Source organism: Vipera berus, assembly GCF_964194415.1.
Source record: "Vipera berus genome assembly, chromosome: 1".
In the NCBI taxonomy this organism is placed as follows: domain Eukaryota; kingdom Metazoa; phylum Chordata; class Lepidosauria; order Squamata; family Viperidae; genus Vipera; species Vipera berus.
Window position 1 is genome coordinate 125,920,246 of NC_138202.1, and position 24,957 is coordinate 125,945,202.

At 38.9% G+C, this 24,957-nt stretch overlaps 1 protein-coding gene across 7 annotated transcripts in view; it reads left to right on the forward strand.

The window, feature by feature from the left end:
* Positions 1-24,957, forward strand: part of BIN1 (bridging integrator 1) — a 134,738-nt gene that overhangs the window by 43,486 nt on the left and 66,295 nt on the right. For all 7 annotated transcript variants that reach the window (XM_081313286.1, XM_081313285.1, XM_081313287.1 and 4 more), the window contains exon 2: positions 16,035-16,115. In XM_081313286.1, coding sequence (XP_081169412.1) covers positions 16,035-16,115 — 81 coding nt within the window. The remainder of the gene's footprint in view (positions 1-16,034; positions 16,116-24,957) is intronic.

Here is a 24,957-nt window from a genome sequence, read left to right on the forward strand (position 1 = left end):
CCTTCCACTGGTTTGCAGAACTGGAAAAGTTGGGGACCTCTGCTTTAAAGCTGGTCTTTTAATCTGGGTTCCCACTTTTAAGTCTCAGATTCTTAGATTTTACTTTCTCATTTTTAGATTTGGATATTTCCTAAATATCCAGAATTCTGTAACCTTCCAAAGTACAACCTAGATACATTCCTGGTAGCTCTGTGAATCTGGAACAGTGGTTGTTTGGCTTATTATCAAGGAATTGCAGGAGAGAAATATTGATTGCTTCCATAAAATAAGTGGGAGGCTTGCTTTAACAAATGGCTGTTATCACGGCTGAATTCGGATAATAATGAGTCTTGGTTTTGACAAGGAAGAATAAGCCTGAACCTTATTCTCATTTTTTTTATTTTGGATTTTTTATTGATTTCCAAAGATAAGCTAAAATACAAATAAAAAAATAACAAGAACAAAACATAACAAAAACTACAAACAAGATAGAAAAAAATTAACAACACTGGATAAGAAAGGAAGAAAAAACAAAAAAGTGTATATAATAGATATATAGTACATTTAACACTAAACATACTATGTCTACCCTGTTGACAAATATTATTCAGACTGATTTCCCCCCTTTTCCATGGGTCTACAAATGGTTGTAAATTTTCCCATCTTTACTTATTAAATTATATTTTAAATCATAATCTCTTACAAATATTCCAAATAGAAAATTCTATTGTCTGTCAATCAAATCAAATCAATTTCTTTTCACTGTAAAAAAGCTGTTAACTGGTAACCCAAAAGAGTTAAACTAATCTTAAAAACCCTCTGTTAACAGTCCATAGTTTGTTTTTAACATACAGAAACTCCACAAATCTCTTATAAACTTCTCCGAACCATTTTTCGCCATCTCTGCCTGCTTAGTCAAGTTCAGGATCCATTCTTCAACTGTTAGCATTTCCTTTTCTTTCCAGTATTTATTTTATCCTCATATCCTTCTCCTTAATTTCTTCTGCAAGTAATAAAAAGAGTAAAAGCTCTTCCTTATAAGTAACAACAAAATCTAGTTTCCTATCTAATTTGAATTTGTCAAGCCATAGCTTGCTTGATCTATGCTTTATTTGTAAGCTTGACTTCAGTGTCAAGTTTCAGTTTCATTGGGAATACTGACTTCTAGGTAAATAATGGTTTGAATACACAGATCTAGATGCAATGGGTGTGTTTACATGTGCATTGCAGACATCACAGCAAATCCTCCCCTCTAGATAGTATCCCAGTTACCTTTGTAAAGGATGACAAGAGGTCACATATTTCAAAATAATAACAACTACCCAAGTGGCACATGGTGTCATAAACAGAGATGGAGTCATTGCATGCATATAGGGTGGGCAAAGCCCAATGTTTTCGTCTCTATTTTTATAAGGATGACTAATTTCATGAAGAAATTGAAGAGTATCTCCATTCTGTGGCCATTCATCAATGTTTCTGGACAAAATGCTGAGCCGCAGTATCTAAAATGGGCTGTGCTTTGGACTGTGTTTGAGGTTCTCCACGAAGATCTGGATTCAGATTCCGAACTTCCTATTTTCATGCTTCATTTTTAGGAATGGAAAGAATGCAAGTCTATTTCAAAAGGTTCTCAGTTCAGCCAGTGAATCTCCAATTCACTGAACTGCCAGATACTACAGAGATACTGTAGTATCTCTCCTGAACTGCCAGTAGCATTGACACCATGTGGAGAACTTCATATTTTTGCTTTAAGTTGAAGTCAGACCACTATACAGTATGTCTTTAGTATTTTCAAATAAATGCTTCGGTCTCTGTTCAAGAAATTAGACTGTAGCAACTTCCTGTTCCTCTTTATCAATTCCTCCCCCCATATCTACGCATGCACAATTTACTGTAAAATGTTTAATATTAAGATTCCTACTCCCAAACATGCACAAATTTCCTTCATGCCTGGCCAACCATTTTCAGCTTCCACAAATGTAAATACTTCTTTCTCTCTTCTTTCTCTAGCATGCCTTAAAAGCAACAACAGCTGCAATGAATGCTGCCAATGTTGTGATGCTGATAAAGAAATGTTTCAACAGGGCTCCTATTGAGCTGCAGTGGCAAAAGCTTTCCGTTGTGCATTTCTGCAGCCCAGCTGACAATGACAGCTCCTGTCCTCCTGCATGTCATATATTCTGCATCTGTCGCCGCTCTTTGAATCCAGAACTGAGCAAATAAGGCTCCATATCCAAGCTTGGTAATCGGGCGCTTTCCCAGGGCTGACAAAAATAAAACTTGCTGAGCTTTAAATCGATTCTGTGTTATCCGAGAACCCGAAGCATTTATAGAGAGCAGAAGTGAGTGAGTGAGTAACTGGATCTGCTAAAACAAAGCAGGAAAGGAAAAAAAATATTGCTGGGCATTTCCTATATTTCTCGGAGAAAATCCGATATTGAAAATATTGATCCAGAGTATATGCGTCTGTCATGCTGATTCTCAAAATGAATGCAAGGTTATTTGACTGGAATGCTGTAATAGTAGGAAATAAAGCTAATGTGACTCAGGAGTCCCTCTGCTGGAAAACCCTTAACTCTCTCGGGATAATTCAAGCTGCTTTTGGGAAAAGTCTTCCCTATCATTTCAATACTGATTTCACACACATTTGAGGAACTCTGTACATGTTCCTTAACTTACAACTGTTCATTTAGTGACTGTTCAAAGTTACAATGGCACTGAAAAAAGTGACTTATGATCATTTTTTTTCCACAAGCACTGCAGATCCCCCCCATGGTCATGTGATCAAAATTCGGATGCTTGGCAGCTGGCTCATATTTATGATGTTTTCAGGGTCCCAGAGTCAAGTGATCACTCTTTGCAATTTTCTAACAAGCAAAATCAATGGGGAAGTCACATACAGTTTACACCCATATTACTAACTTAACAACTGCAGCGATTCATTTAACAAGAAAGGTCATAAAATGGGGACAAGACTCACTTAACAACTGTCTCACCTAGCAGTAGAAAATTTGGGTTCAGTTGTGGTAAGTCGAGGACTACCTTATTCCCACTGTTGCATGGGGGACAGAGATGGAGCCTTTGCCAAATCGATGCATTTGGAAGTGAGGAATAAGCGGGCATGAAATCTTTGTTATCTACAGGCAAATGGTAAAAAAAGAAAGAAAATAAAAACAAGTTCTGAAATCATTCAAAACTAAGGGTCAGATGAAGATGGCAGCAGAGAGGGTGTTTTCAGAATGTTATTTCACGCTGTCACAATTTGGGCCAGCATTCCTGCTTGCAGGCAGCAACCACATGAGTAGGTCAGATGAGACTGGAAGGGGAATGTGTTTTGGGTTTCTTTTTGTAATATTGCTACATAAAGTTAGGCAACATTTGTGTGACTATTGAAAGTTAGTCTGGGCAGCTGCCCTATCTTCACCAACTTCAGCTTTGTCTGCCCCCCTCCCCCCAGTTGTTGTGATTTGATATAGTTTAGTGCCTGCCCATTAGAGCAATGCATGCTTCAAAAAGGATTCAGAAGGAAGTTGGACCTTGTGCAAGTGTAGCATCTCTCTGCTACTCATTAAAGTGGCCTGAATGATTTTCAGGCTTTTGGATAAGCCTGGAAATAGATAGGGCCTTCATAAAAGTCTCATGAGTTGGGGATATAAGTCTCCAAGCTTCAGGGCATTCTGAGATCGTGTTTCAGATGGGAAAAAAATATCAGTAAAGGTCTTAAACCCATTCTACTTTGTTCTGTTGAGTCAGGTGCTTGGCTTCCTTGATAGTTGTTTTTTGCCTTTGGGGTACTTGACAATGAGTGCTCAGAATAATTCAGCTGAAGGCCACCTGCATGTTAACTGCGCAAGAAAACAGAACAAGAAGCATCAGAATCTCTGGTAATATTCTTCTGTCCATTCCCTCCATAGTTAAACTTTATAAATAGATGCAATGTGAACGGCCTTGGTAACTGAGGCTTCCCCAAGGGACTGACATTGGTTCAGAGAAATGTCATTGCCTAATTTAGAAAACCAATTGGACATAGGAATGAAGGCTTAAATAGTCTCCCCACACCCTTCCTTTTGATGACGCTGAAGTCTATACCCAGAGGTGAAAAAAACCCAAGTCATTTTAATTGTGTACTCTTTGGTCTGGCTATCACAAGGAAATCTGTTTTAAGCGGCCCTAAGGCAGGAAGAAATCGATCGCTAATGAAAGAGTGCGTGTAACTAAAGCTGAGATTCCTCTTTTTAAGAAAGGCTAGTTTGGAATAAAAAATAATGTTGAATTCTGATTGTTGGTTCTGCACTGGAAAATGTCATGTACTCACAGGAGTACATGCTATCCTTCCATCAGCAAAAATTCCTTTGCAATGAGAGAATTCCGTTCTATTGAATTCTATTCAATATTTCACAGGCATGAAATATATCGCAAATCATGTTTTGTAGGCATTAGTGCATGTTTTCCCACCTTCTTAATATCTAGTTAAGTAAACTTAGAACATAAAGAAAAGACACCTTGAATCAAACCAAAGGCTGCATTAGATTAAAGCAACCAAGTTTATTATTGAAGAAGTTTTTGTGCTCTAGAATCTTTTAAATAAAATCAGTGAAATGGAGCTTTGCTACAAGGTTTATTAGAGTAAACTTTGGATGGAATCTTAGAATTAAATAGGACTACAGTTAATCTACTCCAAGTAGACAAAGCCTTAATTTATAGAATGTCACTTATCTTTATTTTTACCAAAATGGAGTAAAGTAGCTATTTATTATTTTACCTCTTTGTTTAAAAACAATGCAATCATGTTACCCTTAGGTGATTTTTCCCCACACATTCAGGAAATTAGTTTGTTAAGAGTTTCTGGTCACATGGAGAGTTCATGTGATTCATGAAAAATCCTATTCAGATACTGTTCTGAGCAAATGGATATTGGCTGGCATTACACTACTATTCCTCCAAGCTTAGGTCAATACCCAGATATCAGTATAAGCATGAATGAAGTTTTTGATCTTCAAGAATTCTAATGTAAAGTGACCTAATCTGGATTTCCCAACATATGATATCAAGATAAAAAGAGTTTGTTAATCCCTCCCCCATATTTCATATATGTAATCTGTAATCTCAGTGATTACAGAAAGCTTTGGCAGAAGATGCTGTGGTTTGCTGTTTTGAGACTAATCAGTAAAATTACAATTTCTCATAATAATCTGCTTTTGCTACTGAAAAGCAGAAGCACAAAGAGGAATTTTAAAAAGTTTGGCATTGCAAATCCGATATATAACTCTTCAGAAATCACTTCCACTAAATGAAGTAAAGCTGTGTATTATGACTTAGACTGATGATCATATCCAATTGAAAACCTAAAAGGCTTCCCCTCACTGTATATCCTAAATCAGTGATAGAGAACCTTTTAGAGATTGAGTGCCCAAAAACTGCACCCGCCCCTGCTCTGGCCCCTGGCCCACCTCCCCCCCTGCTCCACCCTCACTCTGCCCTGCCCCGCTTGCCCTCAGGGCCACCCACCGCCTCCACGGCCTGCCGCAGCAGATCACCCAGGGGCCCAGCAGTGCCATGGCAGCCACACCCTCTGCCCTTTCCCCGCAGCATCAACTGTGCGTGATGGGGCGTGTCTCTGCTGCCCGGCTGCCATGTGCTTGGCTGCGCTGCTCCACGCGGGCCGCACCCAGAGGTGACTCTCCTCATGGATGGCTGTTGGTGAGGGGGGCTGTGAGGGGAGGGGGGGCTGGGGCAGTGTCGCACGTGCCCACAGAGAGGGCTCCAAGTGCCGCCTTTGGCATGTGTGCCATAGGTTCGCCACCACTTTCCTAAATAAAGCACAGCAAAATTCCTGTTCGTGCTTTCTGGAATGATGAGTGTGCCCATTTCTCTTCCAATGATATTTTTTCATGAGTACATCTTAGTACTGGAAAAGTATACCTTATAATCGAACTTTTTGCAACAGAAAAGTGTAAAATTATAAGTACTGAAATGGCAGAAAAATAATCAACAGCCCATGATTAAGCAATTGTGATCTGGAAGACCACAACTGTTCTGAAAATGTGCAGCAAGTCCTGGGCCATGCTGTCTCCTGTTGGCCCTGAGCCCAAATCACGGTTCTGGGGTTTTTTGCCTTGAGAGGGAACTTGCTCAAGGCATTGCTTAAAATGACTTTGCTTTCATTTTAGCAACCTTAGTGCAGTGTCATTTTCCTGATAAGGACGCATTTGTCCCAGAAAGCACAACAATTTGTTCCTCTATCTTGCTAACAAAAAGCCTGAATAGGCTAGAGTTAGTTGATTGGTCTGTATAACTGCACTTATCAGAGCTGTTTTGGAATGGCCAGGCAACATTTATTTTGCTCTCGCTTGTACTTCTGGAGTGGTATATTTTTGTGATCATCCTGCCCATGCAACCACAGGTTCATCTCAATACTTTGAATATGCAATCAAAGCTGTTGAGTCCATTGTGCATTCTTGGATCAAAGCTTACTTTTTAGTTATACATAATTGGAAGTTCCTTACATCTCTGGACAGTGAATGAATGGATACCATGTTAAACACAAGTGTTGGCTCAGACGTTTGCTGCTTTTAAAAATGTGAGGTGAGGAGCTATTACAGTAGTTCATATGCCACCTTTTCTACTGGAAACTGAAGCACTTTATTTCACTATACCATTATGTATCTCCTGCCTCTAATTAACTAACTAAAGCAAGCCTGACATAACCAAATCCTATTGAAAAGAGATCAAACTTTGATAGTATTTCCCTATTCACCCTGGTACCCTACTTAAACAAGTTAAACAGAGTCCTTCCTATGAGAAAGAGTTATCTAGAGTTTCTGCTTGAATTTGATTAGTTAGCTTTATTTAGAGTAGGAGAGAGAAAGGGAGGCTCAGCTTTACTGTGTGAGTAAGCCTGAAGTAAGTCTACAGTAATGTGCATGTATGTTACCACTGTTGCTTATATATGTGTTAGACATTTTGGTTTTAAAAATGATGCACAATACATCACGTGTGTCATTCCAAGAAGAGGTCAATGTTGCCTGGCGACAAGGCAGACCAGAAAATTTAAACAAAAGAAAATGTTCCGTGGGGTGATGGATTCTTCAGTGTTTAGTAAGACCTTGCTTTTAAAACAAGTTTTCAAAATTGAGGTTTTTAAGTTGGAGCAATACAATTCTTATGCTGATTTAGTACAAATGTCGCCAGATGTTTAATTATTCGTTAAGGAGATGGTTATGCTGCCTTTTCCATATCCCTGCTATCTTTGCCATGTAAGAAGTGCAACAGGAATAAATTAAGGCTTTAATGAGGTGAAATTCTTGAAGACATCTAACTGAAACAGGAAAAAGAAAATCTATGTGGTGCATTTACTATCCCTACTCTTTTCATCCTGAAAATGTCTGCCATCCCTATTAGTGTCATCTCTCATCTTCCACAAAATGAAGGGATAATAAGTGTTTTAATGTTTTTCCATTGCAGTCTCTGGACTATTCAGTTGAATTTTTAACTAAACTTCAAATCAGCTTTAATCAGATGTCTAAAGTACAAGTTGAGTTGAATCACGGCTTCCAAGTCTTCAGTTTAAATCAAATTAAGATTGATTTGCACGGGCCCGAGGCTACATTTTGAAAAAAATGGATTTGTCAATTAGTGTTTATTAATAAAATTATTGCACAATCCACCTGATTTATAAAACAAACTAATTTCAATCTGCAAACATTCTTAATCACACACTCCTCTATCTGCACATCTATGTGCACACTGACATACCTTTCCCTCCCTCCTTTCCAACATATATAGCAAAAAAAGGAACAACTGTTAGGGGAATCAAAAGTAACTGCACTGGGCAAGAGAGAGAAAAGAAAGGAATAAATAAAATAGAGAAGCCAACAAGTGGTAGTTGGATAGGGAGAAGCAAAGCAAAGCAAAAGAAAGAAAAATCATTTGTTGGAAGCTCAACAACTTAATTGAGCCGGACTTGGCAAGCCTAATTTTACACATTACTTACATATTACTAACTCTATCTTTAAGTCCCACTGAGTCCAGTGACTGTTACTCCCAGTCCCAAAGCACACTTAGGACTTCTAGTCCCATGAAACGACATAACCATATACTCCTGTTTAATGGGCAAGAACCAGTGTTAATGATTTAGGAGAAAATGATGCCTTTTCCCTTTGTTAAATAAATTGTCACCCAAAATAATACACTAGCAAAAAATAATCTGGCATATTGGAGAATTGAAATTCTATTTCAGTCATAGCTGTAAAATTATTTAAAACTTTATTATTCAGATACATTTCACGTGTCACTTTAATTGTATCCCTAACAGTATCCCCTAACGGTATCCAAAAAAGCAAGATTTTCACAAAGACTTGTTCAGTTACACTACGGAATCTTGGAACTTGGATATTTGTGTATTTTGTCCTTTTTTAAAATCACTGATTGCATTCAAATAGTCCTCTTTGATGCCTTTAATCTTTATAATTTCTTTTGATTTGGGCAGAAACTGAGACACAAACAGAACATATCTTTTGGTTCCGCAGTCTTCTTCAAACATCCATTTTCATGCCCGGGCTCAGAGGATTTCACTACATTTTACTTGAAGGAAAAGAATATTTAGGGAATTGTCCAGCTTGCAAGCACCATAAATGCAGGTGGTTAACTACTGTGCAAAACAAAACAAACATCAACAACAAAACAAAAAAACCAAATAATACTAAGAGGGCTTTGGCCTGATCTTGTGTTTGCAGCCTGTGTGTTATTGCTGTAATTAAAACTGCTGAGCTCCAATAGATCTGTGGGAAAATAAAGTTAGTACAAGAAGAGCTTTAATAGATTACATGAAACCACATCAAAGCTTTATCCCTCTACTGCAGGGCTTTTCAACCAGTGGTACGGTACCACTTGTGGTACATTGGCACCTGGCAGGTGGTACGCGGCCATCCTAGAAAAGTGGTAGTGGGAGAGGGGAGAGAGCTGAACCGATGGCAGCACTGCAGAAGCCTGAGTGAGAGATGGTTGGAGCTGCAGAGCTGTCAGGGCTCAGCGGAAGCGCCAGGATCAGCGCCAGGCACCTTTCTGGAGCTTGGCGCTGATCCTGGCACTTCTGCTGAGCCCAGAAGAAGCACCGATCACCTGGAATGATGCAGCATCTCCAGGGTCTTGTGATTTACATTCAGATGCTTGGCAACTGATTCATATTTATGACGGTCACACTGTCCCAGGGTCATGTGAAGTGACCAAAACCTGCTGCAACCACCCAGCAGAGGGGGGGGAAAATAAAAACCAAACACCCCCCACCTCACCCCGCTGCCAATCCTCAACAGAAATGCTCACAACAATGAAAACCTCGGACAGGAGGAAGAGCACCGCCGGGTGGGCAGGGAGGTGTATTGCTCGGCTGTGGCTTGGGGGGGCACTTTTTTCAGTGCCATTGTAACTTCAAACAGTCACTAAGTGAACTGTTGTAAGTTGAGGACTACCTGTACTTCATCGCTTTTTTCCTTTTTTTTTGTCATCAAGTTTTTGGCACCTTGCTAGGCGACTGGTGGTACTTGGATGTTGCCGTATCCTAAAAGTGGTACAATGGGTGAAAAAGTTGAAAAGCCCTGCTCTACTGCATATATGTAATGGGGCACAATGTCTTGGTGGTTAAAGATGCTGAGTTTGTCAGCTGCAGAGCTGACAGTTTGGATTTGAAACCTGAATGCCACGTGATAGGATAAGCTCCCGTTACTTGCCTCAGCTCCTACCCACCTAGCAGTTCAAAAGCATGCAAATGCAAGTAGATAAATAGGTGCCACTCTGGTGGGAAGGTAACAGCATTCTGTGCGCCTTTGGCATATAGCCATGCTGGCCACATGACCATGGAAATTATCTTCGGACAACGCTGGATCCCTCAGCCAAGAAATGGAGATGAGCACTATGTCCTAGAGTCGGAGAGGACTGACAGGGTGTGACCTTCTCTTTTTCCTTCTTTCAGGCAGCAAATTTCTTTATCTTTTCCCCCTCAAGCCAATAACTGAGAGTTATGTTGATTGCGTAAGTTCTTTTTCAACACAATCTGCATAGGCAGATGTGCTTCATTAATACCTGTCATCAATCTGACATTCCAATCCAAGTAAAGTCTTTGAACTTTTTTGTCTGATCTCATAGAGTATGCATGGTGGAGTTACGCTGGGAGGTGGGAGAGGGCAAACCCAAGTTGCTGAGGAATATTAATATTTGACACCATTTGTACTCCTTCAGGGAATGGGTGTTATCCTGTGAGTTCACTAATAACTAATAGGAAATGAGCATATTACTGCATATTTCTGTTCCCATCTGTTGTGTCAGCTAAAACTCTCATGCTGAGTCCCCGTCTGAGTCCAGTTTTTGATTTAAATGCACATGTGTGAGAGAGATGGTTGGCTGAACTATTCAGTTCTGCTCTGGGTTGAGTCCCATTCCAGTTCCCAAAGGCTGGGAGCTGCCTGTTGTTAAGAGCTAGCAGCATCTTCCTGTTTGCTTCGATGCATCCATATGTTTTCTGTTTCAGTCTTCTTGGCACTGTAAGGCTTTGCCTTTATAAATTGTGCAACTGTTGTGTTTTATGCCTTTTCAGAATTAGGCTCTTCTAGAGATTTTAAATTTTAGAAGAAAATCCTCCACGGAATTTTCACGTTAAAAATATACACATGGTGATCACTGGACTTGTCTTAGTGCTAATTATAGTGAATAGGGGTAGGGCTATATAGCATGAATAGGAGTGTATAATGTGCAAGGTGTTTGATGTTATCAGAGACTGAAAAGCAGATTTTCTTTTGCCATCTACTTTTTTAGCACGTTCATGGAATATTCTAAATATCTACTACTTGACAGGAATCTTTTCAATACATATGAATTATATATATCTTATGGGCAGACAGATCTAATACAATTGCTGTCAATATATAGTCTGATCTATATCATGTAAATCATACAGTTTCCTCTTAGGATTCAGATAAAATAGCACTGCAAAACCTGATATAAAATAAATACTAGCTCAAATTTGCAGATAAATATAAACATTTATCTATTTTGTGTGCTATATTTTTGTCTTCTCATTGTTTCTCCAAGTAGAGTACCTCAGGCTAGTTTACATAATTTTTGATTTACCTATTAACCTCAGTCTCTTTCCCCATCTCTTTTGAAATATCCTGAGAGATATATTTGACTGAAACAGAGATTAAGGAAAACTTCCTCAAAGTCTCCCAGTGCAATGCTGTGGAAGAATGATTTAAATCTGGGTCTCTCAAAATTGTTGAAATTGTATTTGTATAACTTAAATATTTAACCTGATTTCCTTGAGTTTATAGGATAAGCTAATATGTGGTTATTTTCTATAAAGACATGTCACATATATATGATTAACTCTAGACCACAGGCCCGCAACCCCCGGTCCGTGGACCAGTACTGGGCCACAGCATGCCAGCAACCAGTCCTCACAAACAAGCAAAGCCCCATCTGTGTGATGCAGGCAGCACACAAAACCACGCACCCTCCAGTCCACGGAAAAACTTCTCTCAATGGAACTGGTCCCTAGTGCCCAAAAGGTTGGGGACCTCTGCTTTAGACCAAGTAAAACACATTGAACTTGTTTTACTTGGTCTAGTGTTTAATGGATTTAGTGGATTTTTTTCAAAATAAAAATATCCACTTGGTGCAGTGAGGAAAGGGGGAATACAGTTAATTATTAAGATCATAGTAAGCATGGAAGGGGACGTTAATCTTTTCAGAAATTTGCTCCTTCCAGGCTATTTGGTAATAGGAAGAAAGCTTCTATTGCTGTCAAAGAGAACTTTTCCCAATGGCAATTGCGATTTTGCATGGAAAGCAATGTTCTGTAGCTTTTTAAAGCAACTGGCTCTTTTTTTGAGAATCACATGGCAGCTGAAGAGAGTAACTATGCAATCTCAGGAAATGATGCAACAGCTCCAGGTGGACAGTTACAGATAGATGATATATTTGTGCTGCAATGGGCTTTGAAAAACCTTTTCTGAATTGTACATCCCTAATAATTATATTTGATTTTCAAAAGTACAGCCATTTTACCACAATTTGGCATTCTTAACTGTAAATTAATTCCGGGTAGTATGTGCTTTCAAAGCTCCGATGCTGCAGCTGTGTAATGTTATTGTGTGGTTTGTGAGACCAACTGATGTTTATAATAATCAGTGCTTAAACTAGTATCTTGCATTTGTATAGGGGAAATCTTTCAGATATTACAACATAGTCGCAATATTTGCTTGGGTTAAATGAACCTAGTTTGAAAAACAGTCAGTTAACAAAGTTAATACATACTTTGTTAAAAGAATCATCAGGATGAGGATAATATCTAGGATGCCCAGAACCATACAACTACTAACACTAAATCCTCAGTAAAAATATTTTTAATAATATTTCACATCTCTGTGTTCTGATGGGAAAAAGTGCAACTGGGTATTAATTTGCATTTCTTGAAATTTGAATATTAAAACAGATTATTCAAAAGATCCTTGTTGAATATTTACATATATTAATCCACTGAGTGTGGAAAAAAAGACAGCATAGAAACAAACATGTCAATACGGGTTGTGTCTATTTTTCTCTGCGGTTATAATACATAAACATGACCTTCTAAGAACCTTTTTCTATCAGAATTTGCTCTACTTAATTAATTGTTGTAATGAAATCAAGTGGTAGTTTCATTTTATTTACCTTATGAGAAAGAATGTGTAGATATCTAGCTAACTCTAGCTAAGTTTGTAAGTTTCTAAAAGGATGTCAAGCATTGGCACAGTCTATTGGCTCAGGTTTGGCATTCAGTTGAAATTTCTTTCTATGAGTAGGAGTTGATGCCTGGTCTACTTTTCATGATGTCAAGAAGGCAAAAGCTAAGCAGTGTTAGACCCCTTTAATTTGGGGATGGGAGACTATCAGGACATCTCAGGTTTCACAGGTGAATTTGTGAAGTCAAAAATAAATCCTGGAAGATTGCAGGGGCAAAACAATCAGAATTCATTACCAAGATAACAACATGTATCTGCCACATATTGTCTGCAACCTGCCAAAGAATAGAACACAGGGAGAGAACAATAAAGAGAATAACATTCAAAACAAGTAAACTGGCACCACATTTATTATGCTTTTTAATTCAGTGTGATTTAAAAAGAGGTTAAACATTGAGATGAAAGAAATGCAAGTAAGAGAAACATTTGCTTTGAAAAGAATGTTAAAGTTACAGTTTAGGACAGAGATTACACAATCTGGCAAAGTAATGAAAAAGGAGAAGTCGACTGGGATCGTATCAAAAGCTCAGGAAAAACTGATGAACAGTATCTGAATCCCAAGGCTTGGAAAAAGGTTTCTGAAGAGGATGGTGCTTAACTATCCACACACTCAGTCATTAAATACCAGTGTTAAGTAGTACTCTTGTGCTAAAATGAATAAAATAAAACTCTGAAAACCATGCTTTTGGCAATGCATGTTTCAGGATTACAGAGTCAGCTGTTTGCACATTTGTGCGTAGGATTTAAGTCAAAACTGTAGGGTAAATTGATTAGGAATTTTGATTTGTCTCTAATTGTCTCTACTTTCAACAATCTGTACTAGAGTAGGAAGCAGGAATTTCTTAACAGAAATGAGAGCTTGTAGGAACTGGATTATTCTTTCATACCCAATGCAAAACTAATTTCATCTTCTCTGGGAATTATCAGTGCTACGATAAATGAGTACGATTTTGTATCCACTATTTTTTAAACCACTTCCCTAAGTGCTCTTCTATTCTCCATGGCAGTTTCTCAGGCCCCATAGCTTTACTTCTTATTCTACAGTAATATTTGGGAGAAACATATTTTTTTAAAGAAATTTCCAAATGAAGAGCAAAGAAACAAGTTCTTCTTTACTCTTCTCTGCATGAGAGTGGAAGAAATTGGTAACATAATCTCTAATTTGCAATAATGTATGTGTAATAAAACATTCTTTAGTTTATTGCTTATGCATACACATATATACTAGGGATGTGATGGTTCAGTGGTTAAAGATGCTGAGCTTGTCACCTGGAAAGCTGACAGCCTAGGTTCAAGACCCCAGTATTGTGTGATGGGGTGAGCTTCTGTCCTTGCTCCAGCTCCTGCCCACCTAGCAGTTTGAAAGCATGCAAACACAAGTAAATAGGTACTATTGTGGTGGGAAATGTTCCAAGTGCTTTGGCGTATAGTCTTGCCAAAAATGTCCACAGAACGGACATTCCACAGACCACGGAAATGTCTTTGGATAATGCTGGATCTCTAACAAAGATGAGCACCACCCCTAGAATCAGACCCCACTGTATTGGGAAAACCTTTACTTTACCTTACACTCAGGGCTTTTTTTGTCATAGAACACTCAGAACGGAGTTCTGGCACCTTTTTTGGATGGAACCTTGTAGGGTAGGCAAGGCGGGTTGTATGACGTGTGAGTTCCGGCACCTTTTTCTTTTACAAAAAAAGCACTGCTTACACTTGTATACTTTTTCTGTGGTAGCATACTAATAGTTTGATGGACCCACTGTCTGTAGACTGTTTTACTTTTTGCTTGCTAATCTTTTTCTCACTGTCTTTCTCTCTCTCTCTCTTGCATACGCACACACCTACACACTCTCTTTCACACACAATTATTAAATGTAAACTTGACAAATGGTCATGGCTGCACCCAACCGTTATTTGACGTTACCTGATGCATAATAATGCATTACTTTATTTCATTAACATGTATTGGTTTTTGGAATGTATACAAAATAGATTATATGTTCATTGAACTAGTGCTTGTATCTGAGCAGTCATTCAAGATAATGTATAAAGCTATCACTCAGTGTATGGAGGGGAAGGGGGAGGCAATTAAAGTCAACAACAGACACTATGGCTACTATTGTTTGTGTCTGTGCAGTCATTCAAGGCAGCCAGGCAGCCAGCCCTGAGTTAGCTTTTGTAGGCCACCCGCCATGGCAGCAGCAGCAGCACACTTGACTCCATACAAAGAGCACTAATAAGAAATGGCTGATAAATGAAGTGTCTTGATTAAATTTTACTTTGCCTCAAATGGTGTGTGAACTGCATTGTTGAAAAGAGTCTCTCAATGCTAAGAGAGGCCTGGCTGATTGCCATAGTTATTCTGGTCCTTCCTGATGACAGAATCATGTCCCTATGACAGGAGTCTCCGGAGGCTATTTCTAGTCCTAGACAGAAATATATTCAATTCACATAAATCCAAGTGTGATAACTCTGTGCTCTGCATATGAACTCAATTCTTCTGTATTTCACAAAAGAACTATTTTGTAGGAAAAGATGCCCTGATACTTTTGCAGAGGGATCATGATTGCATTGCTTTCTATTCTTTTGACTTTTCAGTGCCTTTCTAACTAAATTTCAGCAAATAAATTTAATTTAAAACCTGTAGCCTGCACAGTTTCCCCTTTACGTTATAGACAGCAGAGATGAAGAGAAACTGATTGCCTTCCAGATGTTGCTAAATTAAAATTTCCAGCAATGTTCATTATCGGTCAGCGGACTGGCTCTTGAAAACAACATCTGAAAGGCCACATGTTTTCTCCTATCATGAAATGTAGATGGATAAAATGGGTAGGTTCTGCCCCATTGCTCTTATTGGCTTTTTTTCTTTTCTTTTTACTTTAGCAGAAAATGAAGTTGGTTAAGAAAAATGCTAAACTCTCAGTTGAGTTTTGCACCAATCATTTTGAAAGGATGAGCTCATAAACACACTGAAGAGACCTCCCTCAAAAGCTGTGATGTTATCTTTTACTGAACTGGGACTTTGGATCATCTTCCCCTTGTTTTCATGTTGTAATGACTGTCCAGCCTGGTCAAAATCTTGAACTGGCCTCACCACTGACTGTAATTGGAGCATCTGCTCTATAGTTGAATAAACTGCACTTAACCTAAACTGCACTTCTTCCTACTTCCCATTCCTCCTTTTTCGGTTATTTTTGTTTAAAATAAACAAAAATATTGTTTTTTGTGTGGTTATGCAGTGGTAAACATTCTCTTGCTTCTTTTTTTTATGTGCTTTTATAGGTCCTCCAGAAACTTGGCAAAGCTGATGAAACAAAAGATGAGCAATTTGAACAGTGTGTGCAAAACTTTAACAAACAGCTGGTAAGTGAGTTTTAAGGATTCCTTCACTGATTGTTGAACACCACCCAGAGTCACTTTCCATGAGATGGGTGGCCATATAAATTTCATAAATAAATAAATGAATAAAATTTGCTCACTTATTCTTTTAATTTGTGATCTGTCTCTTTCCTTCCCTGATCTTAACTGGTATCAAACCAATGCCAGATGGTCAGGAATGGATTTGGGATACAATACTTAGGTTCCAGTCTGCTTCCTTTTGGTATAAAAGTTTCAAGGAGTATTTGGCAAAATTTAGAGACGTTGATTGATTGCTGCAACTATTCTTCCCTCCCTGTGAATAGCATGCAGTATTTAAAAATTGCAGATAGCCTCCTCTTTAACCTTTGTGTCTTTGATGATTTACTTAATTTGCAACAGAAGAAATAATTATCTTTCTTTTCTAGTTCTTCTTGTTAGAATATATTTATTTTTTATTTATTTTAATTCCATTTATATCCCGCCCTTCTCCAAAGACTCAGGGCGGCTTACAAGCTTAGCAGTAGCCTTCATTCTATGTATATGCCTGCTTATTAGGGCTTTCGCCCCCCCCCAGCGGCATTATTACAAAGTCAGCTTATTGCCCCCAACAATCTGGGTCCTCATTTTACCTACCTCGGAAGGATGGAAGGCTGAGTCAACCTTGAGCCTGGTGGGACTCGAACCTGCACTAATTGCAGGCAGCTGGTGTTACTTAAGGAGGCATTTTCTGCTCTGTAATTGCAAAAATGCATCATCTAAACATAAAATAGCATTGTTATGAGAGAGAGAAAAATGACAAAAGGTCAAACAAATTAATCCCCTCCCAAAACATGTGCACGGAACAGACTATATTCCATTCCATGGAACATGTAAATAACTTGGATTTGAAAAAAATGCACGTAAAACAATGAAGGTAATGTCTTATTTTGTCACAATGTTTTTGTTTAATTGGGTTCTCTTCTTTATTATATAATTTAACTCATTTTAGAATGTATGTGGAGCATGTTTTAGGTCATATTGAATAATTAAAAGTAATTAAGTAATTAATTAAGTAATTAAAATAACACACTTTTAAGCATAACTGTAATTATTAAATTGTTTTAAAAAGAGTAGTAAATGATCTATCAGGGGCTGCAAAATGCAAAGCCCATGGTCAGATGCCATATCCCCAAACACTAGTTGGTTCTGGATGTGTGCAGAAAATAAGTTTGGCAATTTTGAGCAAAAAATCTTGCTAGTTAGGTCGCCTTCTTGCTTAGTTCTAAAGAACATATAAAGCAGTTCACTGAGTATGTGATGCAATTTTTGGAATCATGTGTTTTTAGTTATATTAATGCCATAAGTAGTTTCCCTTATAACATACTGAAACATCAAGCCATATTTAGGAGTTCATCTTGCTACTTTTTTGGATTATAAGCAGTGGTGAGATTCAGCCAATTCACACCACTTCGGCAGAACCGGTAGCTAATTTTTTGTTGCCCAGGTCCAGAATGGACTTCCAGTAGTGGCATCCACACAGAAAACTGGTTGTTCACATATTTGAATCCCCCCCTCATTATAAGCATAAGGTAGAAGTGTTCTTCAGTACCGTGTGACTAAGTGCTTCCATTAAAATAAGTTTAAGCACAAATTTGTAGGAGGTGACCAGGCTGAGCCCGAGGGAGGGGCCAAACACATCATCAGTCAGATCCCTGTGTGCCCACAAGAGATCTAAGTCCTTGGATTCCTTTCTATTTTTAACTCCCGCTAATTTCCCTTGACCATTAGTAGTTCAGATTCTTGTAGAGAGTGCTTTGCAAAAAATCTCTATAGTTATTTGAACTACCTGAATCTTCTGATTTCTCTGTTGCTTGACAAAATTCACAATACAGTAGCATGAGTTGGCAGAGTGGGCAAATAATGTAATTCCAGTAAGCGTCCTACTACAGTGGTCATCCTGTAATAGCTAGCTGAAGAACTGCTTCTATCTAATTGAATAAGCAGTTATATGGTTGATTCATGGGCAACAATTTTGAAACATAACTTTTTATCATTGCCATAAATAAGGAAATATAACTCAGTTTTAAATATTCATAATAGATGAATGCTAGCAGTTCAAAAGCACATAAAAATGCAAGTAGAAAAATAGGGACCACTACAGTGGGAAGGTGACAGCGTTCCATGCGCCTTTGGCATCTAGTCATACTGGCCACATGACCACGGAGACGTCCTCGGACAAGCGCTGGCTCTTCAGCTTTGAAACGGAGATGAGCACCGGCCCCTAGAGTTGGAAACGACTAGCATGCATGTGCGGGGGAACCTTTACCTTTACCTTACCTTTAATAGATGAAGCAGTAAATTGCACAGAATAATTTTAGGGAATGGAGGTAATTTTTGTAAGGGACCATAGCACCAAATGAAGAGATTATCTTAGTCTCCATATTGCATTTGTGATCTTAATTAAATTTCAGTGAAAAAACAGATGCAAGCAGTGCCAAACTATATACTTAAAGCAACATTTTTTTTGGCCCTTTGTTTTGCTTTTGGAATTCATTATGAAACATATTTCACTTTGGAAATTCAGAATGTCTCTTAGCATTGATACTGATTTCCTAGAAAAGCTTTTGTGCATAAAATTTATATATCCGTAATGCAAATTTTGTTTAAAACAACAACATTTCCTCCTTGTCAGCAAGGCGCCTAGGCCTGCGACTAAATTTTGACTGTCCAGATTCTTCACCCCATAATCAGGAACATGCTTACAGAAGTTCATAGACATAACAAAGCTTTATTTAATACCAGATAAAAATAACTTATGTGCAGGTCTGCTTCTTGTTCCTTTATACAGGTAGTCCTCGAGTTATGATCACAATTGAGCCCCAAATTTATGTTACTAAGTGAAACATTTGTTAAGTGAGTTTTGTTCCATTTGATGACATTTTTCCATTTTTCTTGCCCCTGTTGTTAAGTGAATCATTGCAGTTAAGTTAATAACACAGTTGTTAAGTGAATCTGACTTCCCCATTGACTTTGCTTGTCGGAAGGTCACAAAAGGTGATCACATGACCCTGGGACACTGCAACCGTCATAAATATGAACCAGTTGCCAAGCATCTGAATTTTGATCATGTGACCATGGGGATGCTTCAACCATCATAAGTGTGAAAAACAGTCATGTCACTCTTTTCAGTGATGTAATTTTGAACAGACACTAAATGAAAAGTTGTAAGTCGGGGATTACCTGAAACACAGAAATCCAAAGTTTGTGTGAGTATTTTGGCCCTCATTTTAAATTTTAATTTTTTTCTGCGTTTTCAAATCAACAGATAGTTGATCATAGCCTTTCTAGTTTGAGATTGGATGAGGCTTGCTTAGAGTTTACAAAACTGTTCTGTCTTGCCTGAGATTCAGATTCCCATCTTGCTAGTGTCAGCCTCAGCCTTTACGCAACATAATTTTACACTAACTTGAAAGGTTTTCAGAAAGCAGAATTCTTGAGGGTTTTAAACAGTCACATGTGCTTTCGTAAAGAAGTACACAATTTCCTCTCTTCCAATCATGGCATTCCGTGTTTTATAATTGGTTTCTACTTGATTAATAAGTTAGCACTTGGATTGGCATCATGGATTCCGATGACTTCCATTGCATTGTAAATACTTCCCATGGATCTCTCTCCGTGGATTTAAATAAAAATATCTCAAAAATCCCCTTCATGGATTACTGCCTTGTCGTGGTGAAGGGGCTTGCGTAATTCAATGAAGCTATGAGCTATGCCGTACAGGGCCACCTAAGATGGAAAGGTCATAGCAGAGAGTTCTGACAAAATGTGATCCACTGGAGAAGGAAATGGCAACCCACTCCAGTATCTTTGCCATGAAAACCCTATGGACAGTACCAAAAGGCAAAAAGATATGACGCTGGAAGATGAGCCCCTCAGGTCATTGTACTACTGTACTACTGGGGAAGAGCAGAGGGCTAGTACTAGTAGTGCCAGAAAGAATGAGGCGACTGGGCCAAAGACAAAAGGACGCTCAGCTGTGGATGTGTCTGGTGGTGAAAGGAAAGTCCGATGCTGTAAAGATTTTTTCTCCATAGGAACCTGGAATGTAAGATCCATGAATCAAGGCAAGCTGGACATGGTCAAACAAGAGATTACAAGACTGAACATTGACATCTTAGGTATCAGCGAACTAAAATGGACAGGAATGGGTGAATTTAATTCAGATGACCATCAGATATACTACTGCGGGCAAGAATCCCTCAGAAGAAATGGAGTAGCCTTTATAGTCAATAAAAGAGTAGGAAAAGCAATACTGGGATACAATCCTCAAAATGACAGAATGATCTCAGTTCGAATCCAAGGCAAACCATTCAATATCAAAGTAGTCCAAGTCTATGCCTCAACCACCAGTGCTGAAGAGGATGAATTTGACCGGTTCTATGAAGCCCTACAGCACCTTATAGAACTAACACCAAAAATGATGTCCTTATCATCATGGGGGATTGGAATGCTAAAGTAGGAAGCCCAAAGATAACCGGAATAACAGGCAAGTTTGGCCTTGGAGTACAAAATGAAGCAGGGCACAGGTTGATAGAATTTTGTCAAGAGAATACGATGGTCATAGCAAACACTCTTTTCCAACAACCCAAGAGACGGCTCTACACATGGACATCACCAGACGGTCAATACAGAAATCAGATTGACTATATGCTCTGCAGCCAAAGATGGAGAAGCTCTATACAGTCGGTAAAAACAAGACCAGGAGCTGACTGTGGCTCAGACCATGAGCTTCTCATTGCAAAGTTTAGGCTTAAATTGAAGAAAGTAGGGAAAAGCACTAGGCCACTCAGGTATGAATTAAATCATATTTATTTATTTATTTATTTATTTATTTATTTATTTATTTATTTATTCATTTATTTATTTATTTAAACATGGCATACAAAGTTAAAAATAAATTAAATTAAATTTAGCCCCAAACCAAGTAAATCATTCTAAAATTTAAAATCCCAATCCCCAGTCCAGGCCGGCAAGCTCGAATAACCAGGTTTTCAGGTCACGGCGAAAAGAGCGAAGGTCGGGAGCCATCTGGAGCTCAACAGGGAGCTGATTCCAGAGGTCAGGCACGCCCACAGAGAATGCTCTCCCCCTGGGGGCCGCCAGCTGGCACTCCCTGACCGACGGCACCCTGAGGAGGCCCTCTCTTTTGAATATACAGTAGAGGTGACAAATAGATTTAAGGAATTAGATCTGATAGACAGAATGCCTGAAGAACTATGGACAGAGGTTTGCAGAATTGTAGAACAGGTAGCAACCAAAACCATCCCAAAGAAAAAGAAATGCAAGAAAGCAAAATGGCTGTCTGAGGAAGCTTTGCAAATAGCTGAGGAAAGGAGGGAAGCGAAAGGCAAGGAAGAAAAAGAAAGATATGCCCAATTGAATACAGAATTCCAGAGAATAGCTAGAAGAGATAAGAATGCCTTCTTAAATGAACAGTGCAAAGAAACAGAAGAAAACAATAGAATAGGGAGGACCAGAGATCTTTTCAAGAAAATTGGAGAGATGAAGGGAACGTTTAATGCAAAAATGGGCATGATAAAGGACCAAAATGGCAGGGACCTAACAGAGGCAGAAGAGATTAAGAAGAGGTGACAAAATTACACAGAGGAACTATACAAGAATGAGCTTAATGTCCCTGATAATCACAATGAGGTGGTCACTGACCTCGAGCCAGACATCCTAGAATGTGAAGTGAAGTAGGCCTTAGAAAAGCTGAGCAACAACAAAGCTAGTGGAGGTGACAGTATTCCAGCTATTCAAAATCTTAAAAGATGATGCAGTAAAAGTGCTACACTCAATTTGCCAGCAAATTTGGAAAACTCAACAGTGGCCACAGGATTGGAAAAGATCAGTTTACATTCCAATTCCAAAGAAAGGCAGTACCAAAGAATGTTCAAACTATCGCACCATTGCACTCATTTCTCATGCTAGTAAAGTTATGCTTAAAATCCTACAAGCTAGACTCCAGCAGTATGTGGAACGAGAACTACCAGAAGTACAGGCAGAATTTCGAAGAGGCAGAGGAACTAGAGATCAAATTGCCAACATACGCTGGATCATGGAGAAAGTTAGAGAGTTCCAGAAAAACATCTACTTCTGCTTCATTGACTGTGCTAAAGCCTTTGATTGTGTGGATCATAACAAACTGTGGCAAGTTCTTAAAGAGATGGGCGTACCAGACCATCTTATTTGTCTCTTGAGAAACCTATATGTGGGCCAAGAAGCAACAGTGAGAACTGGACACGGAGTCCGGCAAGGCTGTATATTGTTGCCCTGCCTATTTAACTTATATGCAGAGCACATCATGAATCAAAAGTTAGAATTAAGATTGCCGGAAGAAATATCAACAACCTATGCAGATGATACCACTCTAATGGCAGAAAGTGAAGAAGAACTAAAGAGCCTCTTGTTGCGGGTGAAGAAAGAGAGTGCAGAACATGGGTTGAAACTTAACATTAAGAAAACCAAGATCATGGCATCCGGCCCTCTCAATTCCTGGCAAATAGAGGGGGAAGAAATGGAGGTAGTGACAGATTTTATTTTCCTGGGCTCCAAGATCACTGCAGATGGGGACTGTAGCCAAGAAATTAAAAGACGCTTGCTCCTTGGGAGGAAAGCCATGGCAAATCTAGACAGCACACTAAAAAGCAGAGACATCACCCTGTCAACAAAAGTGCGTATAGTCAAGGCTATGGTTTTCCCAGTTGCAATGTATGGCAGTGAAAGTTGGACCATAAAAAAGGCTGAGCGCCAAAGAATTGAGACCTTTGAACTGTGGTGCCGGAGAAGACTCCTGTGAGTCCCTTGGACTGCAAGGCGATCAAACCAGTCAGTCCTAGAGGAGATCAACCCTGACTGCTCTTTAGAAGGCCAGATCCTGAAGCTAAAACTCAAATACTTTGGCCACCTAATGAGAAGGAAGGACTCACTGGAGAAGAGCCTAATGCTGGGAAAGATTGAGGGCAATAGAAGAAAGGGATGACAGAGAATGAGGTGGCTGGATGGAGTCACTGAAGCAGTAGGCGTGAGCTTAAATGGACTCCAGAAGATGGTAGAGGATAGGAATGCCTGGAGGAACGTTGTCCATAGGGTCGCCATAGGTCGGACACGACTTCGCAGCTAACAACAACATCTTAAATATAAAATGAACAAAAACTTACAAGTTTACCAGCTAATATATAAAGTCAAATGATGCTGACAGTTTATATGAGCTTTTAGGGGGGAAAAAACTTTGCAGTTCCTTTAAAAGTCAGTGTTCTTGGTTGGATTCTCGTGAGAATTCAGCATTCTTGCTCAGGATCATTTGAGATTAGGGTAAAATTGCTGAAATCTCACAGGATATCACAAGATCTATTTTCCCCCCTCTGGGAAAAATGTTTGATGCCAGAAAAACAAAGTTTAACCTTGTGTAAGAATAAAACCCAAGGGGCAATATTGATTGAGTACAAAAAAATAGCCTCTTCAACAAAAAAAAGGCTTTGCAACTACAATCATGCAAGGCATACAGAATCATACAAATACAATCATACCAAACGGAGTTGGTTTGTTTACATGTACTTGGGACAAACAGAATTTTCCTATGGAAGATCATTGGATATTTTAAAAGTAAACATAGCACGAGCATCTGGAAATTTACCGGTATATTGTCTTGCTGGTTGCCCCAACAGAAGAAAGGATGGTGTGGTGACCAACCATTGTTACTGCAGCTTTGGCTTTCCTGTTTACTACTAGCTAACCACTACTGCTCTCTGGGTAGACATGTGGGACCCTCTGGTTATAAGGCTTTTAGTTTTGTTGAGACTACCTCGTTCACTGTTCATTATCCTGTTCACTGCTTTGGGGTCATATTTGGGTCTGAGAAGCCACATTTGTGGTAGCTACAGGAAATATAAGTACTAAAGAAAGTTGATCTTAGGAAGCCAGAGACCTTTCTCTGTTTAAGCCGGAGTCCCAGGAAGGATAGAAATGGAATCTAGGCATCTATTGAAGAATGGACCAATTGTTTGTTACGTTGCTGGGAAGACAAACAGACAGCTGTCTTTGCTTTGCCCTGAGCTAAGACCCTGTTTTTGTACAGTCAAGTGGGCACGAGGTCTGCTGTGAAATGGAAGGGATATAAAATTAGCTGTCTCGCTCATGCTATTACACTGTTGACTTTTTCTTATTCCTGAATGGGAAGGGAATCTTGTTCTAAATACCTTGTATGTCCATTCAGAGATCTATGGGCATGCTTCCTTGCATCCTGCAAATGGCACCTCCCTGCTAGCTTAGAGGCTGACCTTGATGCACGTCATGTAAACCAAACATGGGTTGACTTTTTTGGCAGAGGCTCTGACTTTCCGGTAATCTGAGGTACCTCTGCAGTTTGATGAACAGCACAACTGGAGCTAAGCAAAGTCTTTCTCCTTCACTTGATCTGTCCTTTGCACACTTCTTCAGAATAACTTCTGCTTTCTTTTTGACCCGGTTAGATTAAAAGATAAGAAAATAAACACAAACTCAGGCAGGAGCATGCTCCTGTCCACTCATGCAAACATTTAAAAGGAAACACAACAACCCAGAACTATCAAAGCAACAATAGGGTTTCAATGTTTGCATTGTAAAACAGCTCTCAGATCTTTATTATGAAGAATAATGTTCATTTCCTGTTTAAAACAAAATAAAAATGGGTATTTATTCATTCAAAATAGTAGCATTATTTTAGGGAATAGAAATATATATAAGGTATATGGAATGCTTTAAATGTTCAATACATATACAAACATAAGATATGAATGTGCTTGGAAAGAAATCTTACTGTGTTGGC